This window comes from Salmo salar, chromosome 18 (genome assembly GCF_965601325.2).
Source record: "Salmo salar chromosome 18, fSalSal1, whole genome shotgun sequence".
In the NCBI taxonomy this organism is placed as follows: domain Eukaryota; kingdom Metazoa; phylum Chordata; class Actinopteri; order Salmoniformes; family Salmonidae; genus Salmo; species Salmo salar.
The window spans coordinates 3,808,600-3,828,002 of record NC_138308.1 but is presented as its reverse complement, the minus strand read 5'-3'; the positions used below and the strand labels follow the sequence as shown (position 1 = coordinate 3,828,002).

General features: G+C 41.8%; 1 protein-coding gene across 2 annotated transcripts in view; it reads right to left on the bottom strand.

Annotated features, from left to right (window-relative positions):
- The window catches only part of wdr11 (WD repeat domain 11), a 236,000-nt gene that overhangs the window by 143,573 nt on the left and 73,024 nt on the right, over nucleotides 1–19,403 (bottom strand). For both annotated transcript variants that reach the window (XM_014154429.3, XM_014154430.3), the window contains exon 6: nucleotides 11,453–11,621. In XM_014154429.3, the coding sequence (XP_014009904.1) occupies nucleotides 11,453–11,621 (169 nt within the window). The remainder of the gene's footprint in view (nucleotides 1–11,452; nucleotides 11,622–19,403) is intronic.

Sequence of the window (19,403 nt, the reverse complement as noted above, 5' to 3'; positions counted from 1 at the left end):
CTTCACAGGAAAGGAAGACCCAGGGAACCACACAAGTAAAGATCATCCGTACTCTGCGTCTCACAAAGACACAGCGATTGGAACCAAAATTTTAAAATTGGACTCATCAGACCAAAGGACAGATTTCAACTGGTCTAATGTACATTGCTCGTGTTTCTTGGCCCAAGCAAGTCTTATTTGTGTCCTTTAGTAGTAGTTTATTTGTATTAATGAAGGCCTGATTCACGCAGTCTCCTCTGAAAAGCTGATGTTGAGATGTGTCTGTTACTTGAACTCTGTGAAGCAATTATTTGGGATGCCATTTCTGAGGCTGGTAACTCTAATGAACTTGTCCTCTGCAGCAGAGGTAACTCTGGGTCTTCCTTTCCTGTGGCTGTCCTCATGAGAGCCAGTTTCATCATAGCGTTTGATGGTTTTTGCGACTGTACTTGAAGAAACTTAAAAAGTTCTCCAAATTTTCCGGATTGACTGACCTTCATGTCTTAAAGTAATGGACTGTCATTTCTCTTTGCTTATTTGAGCTATTCTTATCATAATATGGACTTTGTATTTTAACAAATAGGGATATCTTCTGTATACCAACCCTATCTTGCCACAACACAACTGATTGGCTCAAATGCATTAAAACTTCTTCAGGATAGGTGGGTCCCCTGCGAGACGGTTGACCTAACGTAGGCTAATGCGATTAGCATGAGATTGTAACTAACAAGAACATTTCCCAGGACATAGACATATCTGATATTGGCAGAAAGCTTAAATCCATGTTAATCTAACTGCACTGTCCAATTTACAGTAGCTATTAGAGTGAAATAATACCATGCTATTGTTGGAGGAGAGTGCAGTTTTTTTACATGAAAAGTTATGAATAAACAAATTAAGCACATTTGGGCAGTATTGATACAACATTTTGAACAGAAATGCTGTGGTTCATTGGATCAGATTAAAACTTTGCATATACACTGCTGCCATCTAGTGGCCAAAATCTAAATTGCAATGGGGCTTCAATAGTACATTATGGCCATTCTCTTGCATGTCAAAGATGGTAAAAAGAATACAAAAAAGTTAATACAAAAAAAAAGTTATTTTACCAGATCTAATGTGCTATATTCTCCTACATTCCTTTTACATTTCCACAAACGTCATAGTGTTTCCTTTCAAATGGTACCATATGCATATCCAGGTGACTACCTCACGAAGCTGGTTTAGCGAATGCCAAAAGTGTGCAAAGCTGTCATCAAGGCAAAGGGTAGTTACTTTGAAGAATCTCAAATATATTTTGATTTGTTTAACACTTTTTTGGTTAGTACATGATTCCATGTGTGTTATTTCATAGTTTTGATGTCTTCACTATTATTCTAGAATGTAGAAAATAGTTTAAAAAAATACAAACCCTTGAATAAGTACGTGTGTCCAAAACATTTGACGGGAACTGTACATGCCCACGCCACTTGCAGATGCACGTGCCCGCATACGCACGCACCTGTACATTTTTTGGTTCTAAAACCATTATTTGGTCAACAGTAATGCATAAACCTAGTTCCTGGAATTTAAGTATCTGCCCTGTCCCTGTTTCGCTGCGTGAAAGGGAGAAAGGCATTCTGATATGCGCATTTCAAAATGTAATTGCGGGGGAAAACAGTTATTAAAACAACAACTGTTAACGTTAAATACAGTGGGGGAAAAAAGTATTTAGTCAGCCACCAATTGTGCAAATTCTCCCACTTAAAAAGATGAGAGGCCTGTAATTTTCATCATAGGTACACGTCAGCTATGACAGACAAAATGAGGAAAAAAAATCCAGAAAATCACATTTTAGGATTTTTTATGAATTTATTTGCAAATTATGGTGGAAAATAAGTATTTGGTCACCTACAAACAAGCAAGATTTCTGGCTCTCACAGACCTGTAACTTCTTCTTTAAGAGGCTCCTCGGTCCTCCACTCGTTACCTGTATTAATGGTACCTGTTTGAACTTGTTATCAGTATAAAAGACACCTGTCCACAACCTCAAACAGTCACACTCCAAACTCCACTATGGCCAAGACCAAAGAGCTGTCAAAGGACACCAGAAACAAAATTGTAGACCTGCACCAGGCTGGGAAGACTGAATCTGCAATAGGTAAGCAGCTTGGTTTGAAGAAATCAACTGTGGGAGCAATTATTAGGAAATGGAAGACATACAAGACCACTGATAATCTCCCTCGATCTGGGGCTCCACGCAAGAGCTCACCCCGTGGGGTCAAAATTATCACAAGAACGGTGAGCAAAAATCCCAGAACCACACAGGGGCACCTAGTGAATGAATGACCTGCAGAGAGCTGGGACCAAAGCAACAAAGCCTACCGTCAGTAACACACTACGCCGCCAGGGACTCAAATCCTGCAGTACCAGACGTGTCCCCCTGCTTAAGCCAGTACATGTCCAGGCCCGTCTGAAGTTTGCTAGAGAGCATTTGGATGATCCAGAAGAGGATTGGGAGAATGTCATATGGTCAGATGAAACCAAAATATAACTTTTTGGTAAAAACTCAACTCGTCGTGTTTGGAGGACAATGAATGCTGAGTTGCATCCAAAGAACACCATACCTACTGTGAAACATGGGGGTGGAAACATCATGCTTTGTGGCTGTTTTTCTGCAAAGGGACCAGGACGACTGATCCGTGTAAAGGAAAGAATGAATGGGGCCATGTATCGTGAGATTTTGAGTGAAAACCTCCTTCCATCAGCAAGGGCATTGAAGATGAAACGTGGCTGGGTCTTTCAGCATGACAATGATCCCAAACACACCGCCCGGGCAATGAAGGAGTGGCTTCGTAAGAAGCATTTCAAGGTCCTGGAGTGGCCTAGCCAGTCTCCAGATCTCAACCCCATAGAAAATCTTTGGAGGGAGTTGAAAGTCCGTGTTGCCCAGCGACAGCCCCAAAACATCACTGCTCTAGAGGAGATCTGCATGGCGGAATGGGCCAAAATACCAGCAACAGTGTGTGAAAACCTTGTGAAGACTTACAGAAAACGTTTGACCTGTGTCATTGCCAACAAAGGGTATATAACAAAGTATTGAGATAAACTTTTGTTATTGACCAAATACTTATTTTCCACCATAATTTGCAAATAAATTCATAAAAAATCCTACAATGTGATTTTCTGGATTTTTTTCTCTCATTTTGTCTGTCATCGTTGAAGTGTACCTATGATGAAAATTACAGGCCTCTCTCATCTTTTTAAGTGGGAGAACTTGCACAATTGGTGGCTGACTAAATACTCTTTTCCCCCACTGTAGAAGAGAGTCTCAGCCTTCTGTGAGTATCAACATTATTTCTAGCCTACAGTGCCTTCAGAAAGTATTCACACCTCTTGACTTCTTCCACATTTTGTTGTGCAACAGCCTGAATTTAAAATGGATTAAATTGAGATGTGTCACTGATCAACACACAAAACCCCATAAAGTCAAAGTGAAATGATGTTTTTAGAGCTGTTTACAAATTAATAAAAAGCTGAAATGTCGATTCAATAAGTACACTACATGACCAAATGTATTTGGAACCTTCTCATCAAAAATCTCACTCCAAAATCATGGGCATTAATATGGAGTTGGTCCCCCTTTGCTGCTATAAAAGCCAGCACCAGATGTTGGAATGTTGCTGCTCAGCCACAAGAGGATGAGCACTGAATATGGGCAATTAGACCTGGCTCGCAGTTGGCGTTCCAATTCATCCCAAAGGTGATCGATGGAGTTCAGGTCAGGGCTCTGTGCAGGCCAGTCAAGTTCTTCCACACAAATCTCGACAAACCATTTCTGTATGGACCTCGATTTGTACACGGGGGCATTGTCATGCTGAAACAGCAAAGGGCCTTCCCCAAACTGGTGCCACAAAGTTGGAAGCACAAGAATGTCATTGTATGCTGTAGCGCTAAGATTCACTTCACTGGAACTGAGGGGCCTAGCCGAAACCATGAAAAACAACCCCAGACCGATATTCCACCTCCACCAAACGTTACAGTTGGCACTATGCAAATCAGGCAGGTCGCGTTCTCCCCGCATCCGCCAAATCCAGATTCGTCCATCGAACTGCCAGATGGTGAAGCGTGATTAAATCACTCCAAAGAAGGCTGCAGTAGATATCTCAGATAGGAGGGAGTGAGACCTAAGAGGGTTTAATAAATATGCATCAACCAGTGGGTCTTGCGACGGGTATAAAGAGAGATTACCAGCTTACAGAGTAGTATAGATTGCAGTGATGTGTCTTATAAGGAGCATTGGTGGAAAATCTGATGGCCGAATGCTAAAGAACATCTAGCCGCTCGAGAGCACCCTTACCTGCTGATCTATAAGTTATGTCTCCGTAATCTATCATGGGTAGGATGGTTACCTGAATCAGGGTTAGTTTGGCAGTTGGGATGAAATAGGAGCGATTACAATAGAGGAAACCAAGTCTAGATTTAACCTTAGCCTGCATCGTTGATATGTGCTGAGAGAAGGACACTGTATCATCTACCCATACTCCCAAGTACTTGTATGAGGTGACTACCTCAAGCTCCACATCCTCAGAGGTAGTAATCACACCGGTGGGGAGAGGGGCACTCTTACCAAACCTCAACCTTTGTTGGATGTGTTCAGAACAAGGTTAAGGGCAAAGAAAGCTTGTTGGACACTAAGAAAGCTTTGTTGTAGAGAGTTTAATAAAAAATCAGAGGGGCCAGCTGAGTATAAGACTGCATATAAATGGATGAGAGAGATTCCTACTGCTTGAGCTATGTTGTTGATGTAAATTGAGAAGAGTGTGGGACGTAGGATCGAGCCTTGGGGTACTCCCTTGCTGTCAGGCAGTGGCTGACACAGCACATGTTCTGACTTTATACACTGCACTCTTTGGGGTAGTTAGCAAACCAGGCCAAAGACCCCTCCGAGACACCAATACTCCTTAGCTGGCCCACAAGAATGGAATGGTCTACCGTATAAAAAGCTTTGGCCAAGTCAAAAATAGCAGCACAGCATTGCATAGAATCAAGGGCAATGGTGACATTGTTGAGGACCTTTAAAGTTGCAGGGCTAACCACAGTGCGAGCTTGTTAGTTATCCTCCAGAGACAGGTAGTCTATACGAGTTGTGGCCAGGAGCAGGTAGAGCCCGGTGTGGAGTTGGCTATGAGCTGGAACTAAAACAGTGTGAATAAAAACTCTGTATTAAAAATGAGGAAAAGATTAAATAAAGTGCCATATATTAGGTTAAAACAAACAACAAATCGAAATACCGGTAACACACCAACCGGATGCCGTCAAAGTTCCAACTAATGTTGTGTTGGGCGCAATATAATAGAACTACCGGTAGGCCTACTCACACTCGAACCATGAAAAAGAAAAAACAAATAGGATGACATGTAAAACGTAATTTAATGCCGCAATATAATAACCTGTTTGTATGACTTGACTTTTGATATTAACATATCGGAATCGGCCGATATTAGCTAAAAATGCCAACATCGGCATCAGCCCGATGTCTAGTTTAACGCTGATGTGAAAAATCGATGTCAAAGATGATGTGCATACCTATATAACGTAGGTACATGATGTAATGATGCCACGTAAAATTTGGCGCTACACGTGCAACACAGTATTCCTAACCTAGCCACAATGTCTGCTGTGTGGATCGAGCAGTCAACAAGACGAGCAGTCATTTGAAAGATTAAGACAATTTCAGCAAGACAACTGAAAGGTGAAATCCATTAACGCCAAGATAACGGAATTCATTGCCCTTTACTTTTATTTCACCTTTATTTAACTAGGCAACTCAGTTAAGAACAGATTCTTATTTACAATGACGGTCTACCCCAGCCAATCCCGGACGGCGCTGGGCCAATTGCCAAAAAGCCTGCATTCGAACCAGGGAGTATAGTGACGCCTCTTGCACTGAGATACAGTGCCTTAGACCGCTGTGTCCATGGATGTGTGTTAACTATTTCACTGTACTAGAATGCTTAAAAGGCCGCTAATATTTTAAATATCGGTTATCGGTATCGGGTTTTTTGGCAAGGAAAATATCGGATATCGGCCAAAATGTAATATCGGTGAATCACTAGATATTACTGTAATAAAGTTAAAAACTTGTGTGAACGTTTGATGTGGTATGACTATTATCAGGCTTAGCTACTGCAGGCCTATGAAGGCAGTGCACATTGGTGCACTAACTGACTCCGACAGTTGAACTTGATGAGGAAGGATGTTTTAAGCCTTATCCTTATAAAAAAATATATACTGTCATGACTGTCCTGATCAGGTCAGGGTACAGGAGACCACCACCCTACAGATTATCTCCCAAACCCCCAACAGAGGAGGAGAGATCTAGGGGTCTGAAGATGTGGGGGGGTTTATGACACCTCACGCCCATAATAAACCTTAGGCCACTGAGAAATTCCTTTGTCCTCTCACTATGGAGAACTGGCCTCAGAACATTAAACATGCAATAAAGGGACTTTGGAACAATGGTTTCCGTCAGCCACAATGGTGGTCATGACGAGAGGTGGAATATGAAAATGTATGTAACTTTTGAATTGTTATTAAAGGTTAAGAGATGACGTTATTATGAAAACATTGTACCTTTAAGAGTTTTCCCAGTATATGCCTGATGTTTATACATTGTACGTTGTGTGGAAAATATCCAAATCAAAGAGAATGTTTTGGTAAAGATGAGATGTGAAGGTAGTGTCTAAAATAGGATTTTAGTCAAATCTAGGCCTTGCCCCTTAACTTGGTCCGCCCAGAGAATTGCCCTAAAGGCGGTTACGCCCACTTCTGACCCGAGGGTATAAGACAGGAGAGTGAAGAATTAACATATCAGACTAATTGACCCCAAGCTGCAGCGAAGGTCTAACGAAGTCAACGAACCCCAAAACGAAACAAGGTTGAAGACAAATAAATCTTTTTCTACACGAGCTACGGACGAGTAGCTGTGTCTAAGCGGGTGAATTCAAGCCGAACCACCCAGCCTCCACTCTCCATTGAATCGTGGTATCTACACCGTTCGAGTCCGAAGCTGTGAGCTCTGAGCTACAGAGCTGTCTGTCCTCAGAAGACCGCGAGGGATCAGACCACTAAGCCAAGAAGGACACTGACATCGTGAGGACAACCAGAGAGTTGCGCCGGAGAAGTGCGTCATTGAGAAGCCTAAACGACCCACGCGGAGCTTCCCACCTGAGACCTGCAACACGTAATTACATCATTATATTCTGACCCATAAGAGCGGCAGTTCGGGGCAAGGCTAGGTTTAAATAAGCATGGCTGACAAATGAACCCAAATGTATATTTCTCTCGTGTACTTTCTTGGTTTCTCTCTTCTAAATCCCCAACTTGGGTAACACGTGCCATAGTGTGTTGGCCCGTTATACTAAGTCCTAATCAATAGCTATACTGTGTTTTGTGTATGTGTATTTTTATCATCATTTTAGCTTGCTAGTAAATAAATAATCAACTAAGATTGGTGTGGTAAACTCATTGGTGGGACCCGGGTCCGTGCAGATTGCCGGATTATGCGACGTTCAGACATGAGACAAGAGGTTGATTAATTTAGCGACTGTTGTAAAATCGATATTCTGATATCCTTTGAGTTAATTTGGGAAATAGAAACTCAATCAAAATACTGTTCCCATGGTGCCCCAGGTCGATGAGTTAATAATTGCTTGATTCATTGCTTAATTCATTTAATCACGCAATTATAAACCGTTAATCATTCGATGAGCAACAGTCGTCACATTAACTAATACAACGTCACGACAATACTATAATCAAAAATAGACATATTAGCCTCCTTAAGTATGCCTATATCTGTATCACAGTAGTAGCCTATCTGACAAGGATAAAGAAATGTATGTCGTGTCGGGAACATTCAACCGGCATATCTACATCTTTCTTTCGATGTCTCTCGGGCTAGGCCTAAGCTTCTCTTCATGAATATATCATACAGTGGACGCCTAATCCTACATGCATGCAATACCCTGATACATTTGCGCTTAAATCAGCACCGATAATTATTTTAGCAAAATAAAATAAAAAACAATAGACTACAACGTTTTTAATATGCACCACATCGAAACAACCAATCGTTTTTTGTAATAGGTTATAGGAAGGTTTACAGGACACAACTGTGGATCATTTGGCCAACATCACTCATTTATTGATGGTGCTGGCAGCGCCCAGTTGGAAGTCTCTTTCACTCGTTCTTTCTACTCTCGGATCTGAACGGGTCTCTCAGTTCCGAATCGGCACAGGTCTGTTTGGGTCTGTTTTTCAACGGGCCTTTCTGGAATGGTGTGACTGTCCTCAGGTCCATTCGGAACGGGTCTCCATTTTTTGGGGGGGTTGATTTACACATATCAGGTCAGGTGGGAATGCCACAGATCCATTTTGTTGCAGGTCCAACTCTGTGTGTTGTGTGTGCATGCATGAGTACAGTGCCTATAGAAAGTATTCATACTCCTTGACTTATTCTAGATTGTGTTGCGTTAAAGCCTAAATTGAGTAGTCTTGAGTATGTCTGTATCAGTTTTGCACATCTGGATTTGAGGATTTTCTCCCATTCTTCCTTGCTGATTTTCTCAAGCTCTGTTAAGTTAGATGGGGAGTGGCGGTGAACAGAAATCTTTAAGTCATTCCACAGTTTTTCAACGGGATTCAAGTACGGGCTTTGGCTGGGCCTCTCAGGGACTTTCAAATTTTTGTTCTGAAGTCATTCCAGCGTTGCTTTGGCTGTATGCTTGGGGTCATTGTCCTGCTGGAACATAAATATCTGCCTCAGTTTAGGGTCATTAGACTCTGAAGCAGGTTCTTATTTAAGGATTTGCATGTATTTGGCTCATTCATTGTTCCCTCGATCCTAACCAGTCTCACAAGCCCGGCCGCTGAATAGTATCCCCATAGCATGATGCTGCCACCACCATGCTTCACTGTAGGGATGGTGTTAGACAGGTGATGAGCTATGCATGGTTCTCCAGACATAGCGTTTTGCATTTAGTCCAAATAGTTCAATTTGTCTCATCAGGCCACAAAATATTCTGCCTTGGGTCATCAGAGTCTTTCACATACCTTTTTGCAAACTCCAGGTGTGCAGTCATGTGCCTTTCTCAGGAATGGCTTCCGTTTTACCACTCTCCCATAAAGCCCAGATTGGTGAAGTGCTGTAGAGACTGTTGTCCTATCAGGTTCTCCCATCTCAGCCAAGGAACTTCGTAGTTCTGTCAGAGCGGTCATTGGGTTCTTGGTCACCTCCCTGATCAAGGCCCTTCTTGCCCGGTTGCTCAATTACTACCAGCTCTAGGCAGTTACATATTTTTTCAATTTCCCAATTATGGAGACTACTGTGCTCTTGGAAACTGTCAACACTAGAAATTGTTTTATTCCCATCCCCAGAGATATGCCGTATATCACGATTATATATTGGAGATATACGGACAGTTCTTTGCACTATATGGTAAAGTTTCTGCTCTGAGATACACTGTCAACTGTGGGACCTTATATAGACAGGTGTGTTATTTCTAAATCATGTCCAATCTGACCACAGGTGGACTCCAATCAAATTGTAGTGACATCTAGGATGATCAAAGGAAATTAGATGCACCTGAGCTCAATTTGGAGTGTAATAGCAAAGGGGTATGTAAATTGATATTTCTGTATTTAATTTTTAATACATTTGCAAAACACATGTTTCACTTTGTCATCATGGGGTATTGTGTGAAAAATTGGTAAATCTTTTGAATTCAGACTTAACAACAAAATGTGGAATAAGTCAAAGGGCATGAATACTTTCTGAAGGCACAGTATCTGTTTTTTAAAGTAAAAAACTTGATCATGCCCAGAGGAAAATTGTTTTTGCAGCAGAATTGTCAATATTTCAACAATGAACCTAAAATATATATACAGTTGAAGTCGGAAGTTTAAATACACTTAGGTTGGAGTCATTAAAACACGTTTTTCAACCACTCCACAAATTTATTGTAAACAAACTATAGTTTTGTCAAGTCGGTTAGGACATCTACTTTGTGCTTGACAAGTCATTTTTCCAGCAATGGTTGACAGACAGATGATTTCACTTATAATTCACTGTATCACAATTCCAGTGGGTAAGAACTTTACATACACTAAATTGACTGTGCCTTTAAACAGCTTGGAAAATTCCAGAAAATAATTGCATGGCTTTAGAAGCTTCTGATAGACAAATTTACATAATTTGAGTCAATTGAACATGTACCTGTGGATGTATTTCAAAGCCTACCTTCAAACTTAGTGCCTCTTTGCTTGACATCATGGGGAAATTAAAAGAAATTAGCCAAGACCTCAGGAAAAAAGTTGTAGACCACAAGTCTGGTTCAAAAGTATCTATATCCACAGTAAAACGAGTCCTATATCGACATAACCTGAAAGGCCGCTGAGCAAGGAAGAAGCCACCTCCAAAACTGCCATAAAAAAGCCAGACAACGGTTTGCAACTGCACATGGGGACAAAGATCGTACTTTTTGGAGAAATGTCCTCTGGTCTGATGAAACAAAAATAGAACTGTTTGGCCATAATGACCATTGTTATGATTGAGGGAAAAAGGGGGAGTATTGCAAGCCGAAGAACACCATCCCAACCGTGAAGCAAGGGGTGGCAGCATCATGTTGTGTGGGTGCTTTGCTGCAGGAGGGACTGGTACACTTCAAAATAGATGGCATAATGAGGATGGAAAAGTATGTGGATATATTGAAGCAACATCTCAAGACATCAGTCAGGAAGTTGGATGGACAATGACCCCAATCATACTTCCAAAGTTGTGGCAAAATGGCTTAAGGACAACAAAGTCAATGTATTTGAGTGGCCATCAAAAAGCCCTGACCTCAATCCTATAGAAAATGTGTGGGCAGAACTGAAAAAGCGTGTGCGAGCTAGGAGGCCTACACACCTGACTCAGTTACACCAGCTCTGTCAGGAGGAATGGGCCAAAATTCACCCAACTTATTGTGGGAAGCTTGTGGAAGGCTACCCAAATCGTTTGACCCAAGTTAAACAATTTAAAGGCAATGCTACCAAATAATAATTATGTGTATGTAAACTTCTGACCCACTGGGAATGTGATGAAAGAAATAAAACTTGAAATAAATCATTCTCTCTACTATTATTCTGACATTTCACATTCTTAAAATAAAGTGGTGATCCTAACTGACCTAAGACAGGGAATTGTTACAAGGATTAAATGTCAGGAATTGTGAAAAACTGAGTTTAAATGTATTTGGCTAAGGTGTATGTAAACTTCAACTGTATATTTGTAAAGTACCATACAAAACTATAAAACACTGATTGCACAGGGGTTTAATTGAGGTGAGGGTAGGTTGAGGTGAGACTGAAGTGTGTGTGTGTGTGTGTGTGTGTGTGTGTGTGTGTGTGTGTGTGTGTGTGTGTGTGTGTGTGTGTGTGTGTTGCGTCCCACCTGAATGAAGGGCACCCCGGAGCGTTCAATGGCCACCACACCCACGGTCTGGCTGAGCTCAAGGTCCAGGATGAGGATCTCTCTGGGGTAGAGCAGCAGCATGTGGTTCCTCTTGGAGGGCAGGTAGGACAGCTGCAGGCAGTCTGCATTCAGGGTCACAGCCTCCGCTCTGACGAACACATCCATAGAAATATAATTAACTTCCTGATTTTAATTCCTGGAATGGGTACATTCAATTTTGCTGCCTATCCGCTCATCATGGAACAGTGACTTGAATAGGAATGGCCCTTCCATCAATTCTGTTTTCATGAAACACATCATCACAGTCGTTAACTTTGACTAACTTTAAACCAGCAGGTATTACGCTGTCTACTGATGCAGTTCTTGACCAACTCAGTGGCATTGTGGTTAGAGTGTCTGCCCTGTGCTAGGATAGGAAGGTCGGTGGTTTGATCCTTGGTCGAGACATAAGACGTAAAAAAAAGATTTGAAGATAAAATCAGACCCCCTCTGCTTGGCACTCATCATTAAGGAGATGAATTGGGGGTAAGGCCCTGCAATAGATGAGTGTCCTGTTCAATGTCCAGGGGGTGTGCTTGCCCCATGGCCCGTTCTGGCTCAGAAAAAGTTACTTACTCACTGGTGTAGTATAATGCATTGCCAGAATTGTTATGGACATGTAATCCTTCAGTTATAGCGTCTTAGCTTCATCTCATAATGACACGCTGAATTGACCTGCTAATTTTATTCATCCACTGAAAAATTGCCACACTGTCGTTGTACATACAATACTAGTCAAAAGTTGACACACCTACAAGGGTTTTTCTTTATTTTTACTATTTTCTACATTGTAGAATAATAGTGAAGACATCAAAACTCTGAAATCACATTGCAACACGTTGTAACCAAAAAAACGAATCAAAATATATTTGAGATTCAAAGTTGCCACCCTTTGCCTTGATGACAGCTTTGAACACTCTTGGCAATCTCTCAACCACCTTCACCTGGAATCCTTTTCCAGCAGTCTTGACTTCCCACATATGCTAAGCACTTCTTGGCTGCTTTTCCTTCAAAATGATAGTCCCACCAAGCGCAAACCAGATGGGATGGCGTATTGCTGCAGAATGCTGTGGTAGCCATGCTGGTTAAGTGAGCCTTGAATTCTAAATAAATCACAGACAGTGTCCCCCAAACCTCCTTCTCCATGCTTCATGGTTGAAACCACACATGCGGAGATCATCCGTTCACCTACTGAGTTTCACAAAGACACGGCGGTTGGAACCGAAAATCACAAATTTGGACTCATCAGACCAGACCAAACCAAAGGACAGACTTCCAACGGTCTAATGTCCATTGTTCGTGTTTCTTGGCCCAAGCAAGTCTCTTTTTCTTATTGGTGTCCTTTAGTAGCGGTTTCTTTGCAGCAATTCAACCATAAAGGCCTGATTCACACAGTCTCCTCTGAACAGTTGATGTTGAGATGTGTCTGTTACTTTAACTCTGTGACGCATTTATTTGGGCTGCAATTTCTGAGGCTGGTAACTTTAATGAACTTATCCTCTGCAGCAGAGGTAACTCTGGGTCTTCCTTTCTTGTGGCGGTCCTTATGAGAGCCAGTTTCATAGCGCCTGATGTTTTTTTGGACTGCACTTGAAGAAACGTTCAAAGTTCTTGAAATGTTCAGCAGGCCTATATCATGAGCTGATTGGAAACGTATAAGGGCCCTTACATTCTCTATCAGGTCAATTATACGCGCAAGGTAATGAAATACCTGCTCAGGTAAACAAACTTTCTCTTTTCTCAGACAGAGCAACAAGACTAATATAGATTTTTTTATAACTTGATTAATTAACCCAAAGATATGAAAGATCTTACAAGATGGCCCGATAGACATGGCAGCTCTGTTTCTAGCTCCTAAGGAAAACATTTTTGTTTATGTGTTATTTCTTACATTATTTTTGTATTATTACATACAGCCGGAAATAACTTTTGGATATCAAAACGGGGTAACACACCAGCATCCTTTGTTCGTACCTCCCAAGGCAATTAAACTTATCCCAGAAGCTGCTCCAAGATGCCGCCGGCGGAGAAGAGGTATTCAGAGTGGACTTCTAGTCCCGACTCAGGAGGCGCGTACACCACCCACCGCTATCACTGTATATTACTCGCTAATGTTCAGTCCTTGGACAATAAAGTAGATTAAATCAGGGCAAGCATCTCCCTCCAAAGAGACATCAGGGACTGTACCAGTCTTTCACGGAATCATGGTTCTCTCAGGACATACTGTCCCAGTCCATACAGCCAGCTGGGTTCTCAGTACAATGTGCAGAAAGAAATAAAGAACTCTCCAGGAAGAAGAAAGGTGGAGGTGTACGTTTCATGATTAACTACTCATGGTGTGATTTTGGTAACGTACAAGAACTCAAGTCCTTCTGTTCACCCGACCCAGAATATTGAAATATCAAATGCTAATCGTATTACCACCAAAAATAATTATCTTATCTTTGGTTGTCGTCACAGCTGTGTATATTCCCCCTCAAGCCGATACCACGATGGTCCTGAAGGAACTACACTGGACTTTGAGCAAACTGGGAACCACATATCTTGAGGTCGCAGTTAATGTAGCTGGGGACTATAACAAAGTAAATATGAGGAAAAGCTACTGAAATGCTAACACATTGCCTGCAGTACATGCGCTTCAAAATCTCTTGACCATTGTTACCCTCCCTTGGCTACAAGGCCCTATCCCACACTCCTTTAGGAAAATTAGATCATGACTCCATTCTGCTCCTCCTTTACGAATAGGTAGAAACTCAAACTGGAAGTACCCGTGCTAAGGTCAATTCAACACTAGTCTATCCAATCGGAATCCATGCTTCAAGACTGGGATATGTTCCGGGTTACACTTGAGATTAACATTGACACGGTGACTGAGTTCATCAGGAAGTGTATAGGGGATGTTGTTCCCACTGTGACTATTAAAACCTATCCAAACCAAAAATCATGTATAGATGGCAGTATTTGTGCAAAAATGAAAGCTCAAACCACCGCATTTAACCCAGGGCTCTCCATCTTGCAATCAAACAGGCAAAATGTCAGTACAGATAAAGTGGAGTAGCAATTCAACGACTCAGACACTAGACGTATGTGGCAGGTAATCCAGACAAACACAGATTACAAAGGGACATCCAGCAACGTCGCAGACACCGATGTCTTGCTCCAGGACAAGCTAAACACCTAATTTGCACGCTTTAATGTTAACACATTGCCACCGCCTCTCCCGAGGACTGTCGTTCTCCATGGCCGACGTGAGTAAAACATTTAAGCGTGTTAATCCTAGCAAGGCTGCCGGCCCAGACGGCATCCCTAGCTGCGTCCTCAGAGCATGCGCAGACCAGTAGGCTGGAAAGTTTACGGATAAATTCAATCTATCAATAGCCCAGTCTGCTGTCCCCATTTGCTTCAAGACATCCACTATTGTTTATGTACACAAGAAAGCAAAGGTAACTGAACTAAATTACTATCGCCCCGTAGCACTCACCTCTGTCATCATGAAGTGCTTTGAGAGGCTAGTTAAGGATCATATCACCTCCGCCTTACCTGCCACCCTAGACCCACTTCCATACCGCCCCACTGCACACTGCCCTATCCCATCTGGAAAAGAGGAAAACCATTGTAAGAATGCTGTTCATTGACTATAGCTCAGCCTTCATCACCATAGTACCCTCCAAGCTCATCATTAAGCTCGGGGCCCTGGGTCTGAACCCCACATTGTGCAACTGGGTCCTGGACTTGCTGACGGCCACCCCCAGGTGGTGAAGGTAGTAAACAACACCCTCACTATGCTGATCCTCAACACAGGAGCCCCACAAGTGTATGTGCTCAGCCCCTTATGTACTCCCTGTTCACCCCATGACTGCGTGACCATGCATGCCTCCAAATCAATCATCAAGTTTGCAGACGACACAACAGTAATAGGCCTGTTTACCAAATGACAAGACAAACTACAGGGAGGAGGTGATGCCCCTGCGGAGTGGTGCCAGGTAAATAACCTCTCCCACAACAAAATGAAGGAGCTGATCGTGGACTTCAGGACAACAGTGGGAACACGCCCCCATCCACATCGACGAGGCCACAGTTGAGATGGTAAAAAGCTTGAAGTTCATCGGCGTACACATCACTGACAAACTGAAATGGTCCACCCACACAGACAGTGTGGTGAAGGCGTCGCAACAGCACCTCTTCAACTTCAGTCGGCTGAAGAATTTTGGCTTGGCCACTAAGACCCTCACAAACGTTTACAGATTCATCATTGAGAGCATCCTGTCGGGCCGTACCACCGCCTAGTACGGTGACTGCACCGCCCACAACCCGCAGGACTCTAAGGAGGGTGGTGCGGTCTTCCCAGAGCATCAATGGGGGCACATTACCTGCATTCCAGAACATCTACAGTACCCGATGTCACAGGAAGGCCAAAAAGATCATCAAGAACATCAGCCACCTGAGCCACGGCCTGTCCATCCTGTTTGGGGGAAAGGTAATTCCTGTTTGAGTTTCTGCCTACAGGAAGGGAGGAGCAAAATGGAGTCATGATCAGAGTTCCCAAAAGGAGGGCGGGGGAGGGCCTTGTAGGCATTTCGCAAAGTTGAGTAGCAGTGGTCCAATGTTTTCCCAGCGTGAGTACTACAGTCAATGTGTTGGTAGAACTTCAGCAGTGTTTTCCTCTAATTTGCTTTGTACAAATCCCCAGCTACAATAAATGTGGCCTTGGGATATTTGGTTTCCAGTTTGCATAAAGTGCAGTTCTTTGAGGGCCGTTGTGGTATTGGCTTGAGGGGGAATGTGACTATAAATGAAGAGAATTCTCTTGGGAGAATTGTGAGGTATTCTAGGTCGGGTGAACAAAAAGGACTTGAGTTTGTGTATGTTACCACAATCACACCATGAGTAGTTAACCTGTTGGGTCTAGGGGGCAGCATTTGCACGTCTGGATAAAAAAAATGTACCCGATTTAATCTGGTTACTAATCCTACCCAGTAACTAGAATATGCATATACTTATTATATATGGATAGAAAACACTCTAAAGTTTCTAAAACTGTTTGAATGGTGTCTGTGAGTATAACAGAACTCATTTGGCAGGCAAAACCCTGAGACATTTTCTGACAGGAAGTGGATACCTGATGTGTTGTATTGACTTTAAACCTATCCCATTGAAAAACACAGGGGCTTAGGAATATTTTGGCACTTCCTATTGCTTCCACTAGATGTCACCAGCCTTTACAAAGTGTTTTGAGTCTTCTGGAGGGAGATCTGACCGAACAAGAGCCATGGAACGATGATGTCCCATTAGACACCTGGCGCGCTAGTTCATGTTGGGTACCCTCGTTCCAATACGTTATAAAAGAGTATGCATTCGTCCACCTTGAATATTATTCATGTTCTGGTTAAAAAAGGCCCTAATGATTTATGCTATACAACGTTTGACATGTTTGAACGAACGGAAATATATTTTTTCCCCTCGTTCATGACGAGAAGTCCGGCTGGCTTACATCATGTGCTAACGAGACGGAGATTTTTGGACATAAATGATGAGCTTTTTTGAACAAAACTACATTCGTTATGGACCTGTGATACCTGGAAGTGACATCTGATGAAGAGAATCAAAGGTAATGGATTATTTACATAGTATTTTCGATTTTAGATCTCCCCAACATGACGTCTAGTCTGTATCGCAACGCGTATTTTTCTGGGCGCAGTGCTCAGATTATTGCAAAGTGTGATTTCCCGGTAAGGTTATTTTTAAATCTGGCAAGTTGATTGCGTTCAAGAGATGTAAATCTATAATTCTTTAAATGACAATATAATATTTTACCAATGTTTTCTAATTTTAATTATTTAATTTGTTACGCTGACTTGACTGCCGGTTATTGGAGGGAAACGATTTCCTCAACATCAATGCCATAGTAAAACGCTGTTTTTGGATATAAATATGAACTTGATAGAACTAAAAATGCATGCATTGTCTAACATAATGTCCTAGGAGTGTCATCTGATGGAGATTGTAAAAGGTTAGTGCATCATTTTAGCTGGTTTTATGGTTTTGGTGACCCTGTCTTTGACTTGACAAAACATTACACACAACTCTTGTAAATGTACTGTCCTAACATACTCTAAATTTATGCTTTCGCCGTAAAACCTTTTTGAAATCGTAAAACGTGGTTAGATTAAGGAGATGTTTATCTTTCAAATGGTGTAAAATAGTTGTATTTTTGAAAAATTTGAATTTTGACATTTATTTGGATTCAAATTTGCCGCTCTTGAAATGCACCTGCTGTTGATGGAGTGCACCACGGGTGGCACGCTAGCGTCCCACCTAGCCCCAAGAGGTTAATAATGAAACATACACCCCTGCCTTTCTTCTTCCAGTAGAGTTCTTTATTCCTGTCTGTGCGATGTACTGAGAACTCAGAGGCTGTATGGACGGGGACAGTATATCCCGAGAGAGCCATGTTTCCGTGAAACAGAGTATGTTACAATCCCTGATGTCTCTCGAAGGAGATTCTCGCCCAGAGCTTGTCTACTTTATTAACCTCTATGGGCTATGTGGTACCCCTGGTACACCCTATCAACAACAGGTGAAATATCAAGAGCGCCAAATTTGAAAACAATTAAATGTCATAATTCAAATTTCTCAAACATACAACTATCTTACACCCTTTGAAAGATAAACATCTCCTTAATCTAACCACGTTGTCCGATTTCAAAAAGGCTTTACGGCGAAAGCATAAAGTTAGATTATGTTAGGAGAGTACATTGACAATAGCTGTGTGTAATGTTTTGTCAATTCAAAGACAGGCGTCACCAAAAGCAGAAAACCAGCAAAAATTATGCACTAACCTTTGACAATCTCCATCAGATGACACTCCTAGGACATGTTAGACAATACATGCATTTTTTGTTCTATCAAGTTCATATTTATATCCAAAAACAGCGTTTTACTATGGCGTTGATGTTGAGGAAATCGTTTCCCTCCAATAACCGCCAGTCAATCAGCACAACAAATTAAATAATTACTATTCGAAAACATTGGTAAAATATTATATTGTCATTCAAAGAATTATAGATTTACATCTCTTGAACGCAACCGGATTGCCAGATTTAAAATAACCTTACTGGGAAATCACACTTTGCAAGAATAATATGCTTTGCGATACAGACTAACCGCCATGTTGGAGAGATCTAAAATCGAAAATACTATGTAAATAATTCATTACCTTTGATTCTCTTCATCAGATGTCACTTCCAGGAATCCCAGGTCCATAACAAATGTAGTTTTGTTCGAAAAAGCTCATAATTTATGTCCAAAAAGCTCCGTGTTGTTAGCACATGATCTATGCCCGCCGGACTTCTCTTCATGAACGAGGGGTAAAAAAATATTTACGTTCGTTCAAACATGTCAAACGTTGTATAGCATAAATTATTAGTGCCTTTTTTAACCAGAACAAGAATAATATTCAAGGCGGATGTTTGCATTCTCTTTTAAAACCTTTTGGAACGAGAGTACCCAAACATGAACTCGCGCGCCAGAGTCTAATCGGCCACCACCGTTCCAAGGCTCTTGTTCGTTCAGTTCTCACAGTATAAGACTCAAAACACTTTCTAAAGACTGGTGACATCTAGTGGAAGCCATAGGAAGTGCTCAACAATTAATAAGCCCCTGTGTGTTTCAATGGCATAGGCTTAAAGGTAATTCAACACATCAGGTATCCACTTCCTGTCAGAATTTGTCTCAGGGTTTTGACTGCCATATGAGTTCTGTTATACTTACAGACACCATTCAAACAGTTTTAGAAAATTCAGAGTGTTTTCTATCCAAACCTGAACAATAATATGCATATTCTAGCTTCTGAGTTGCTGTAGGAGGCAGTTAAAAATGGGCACATATTTTT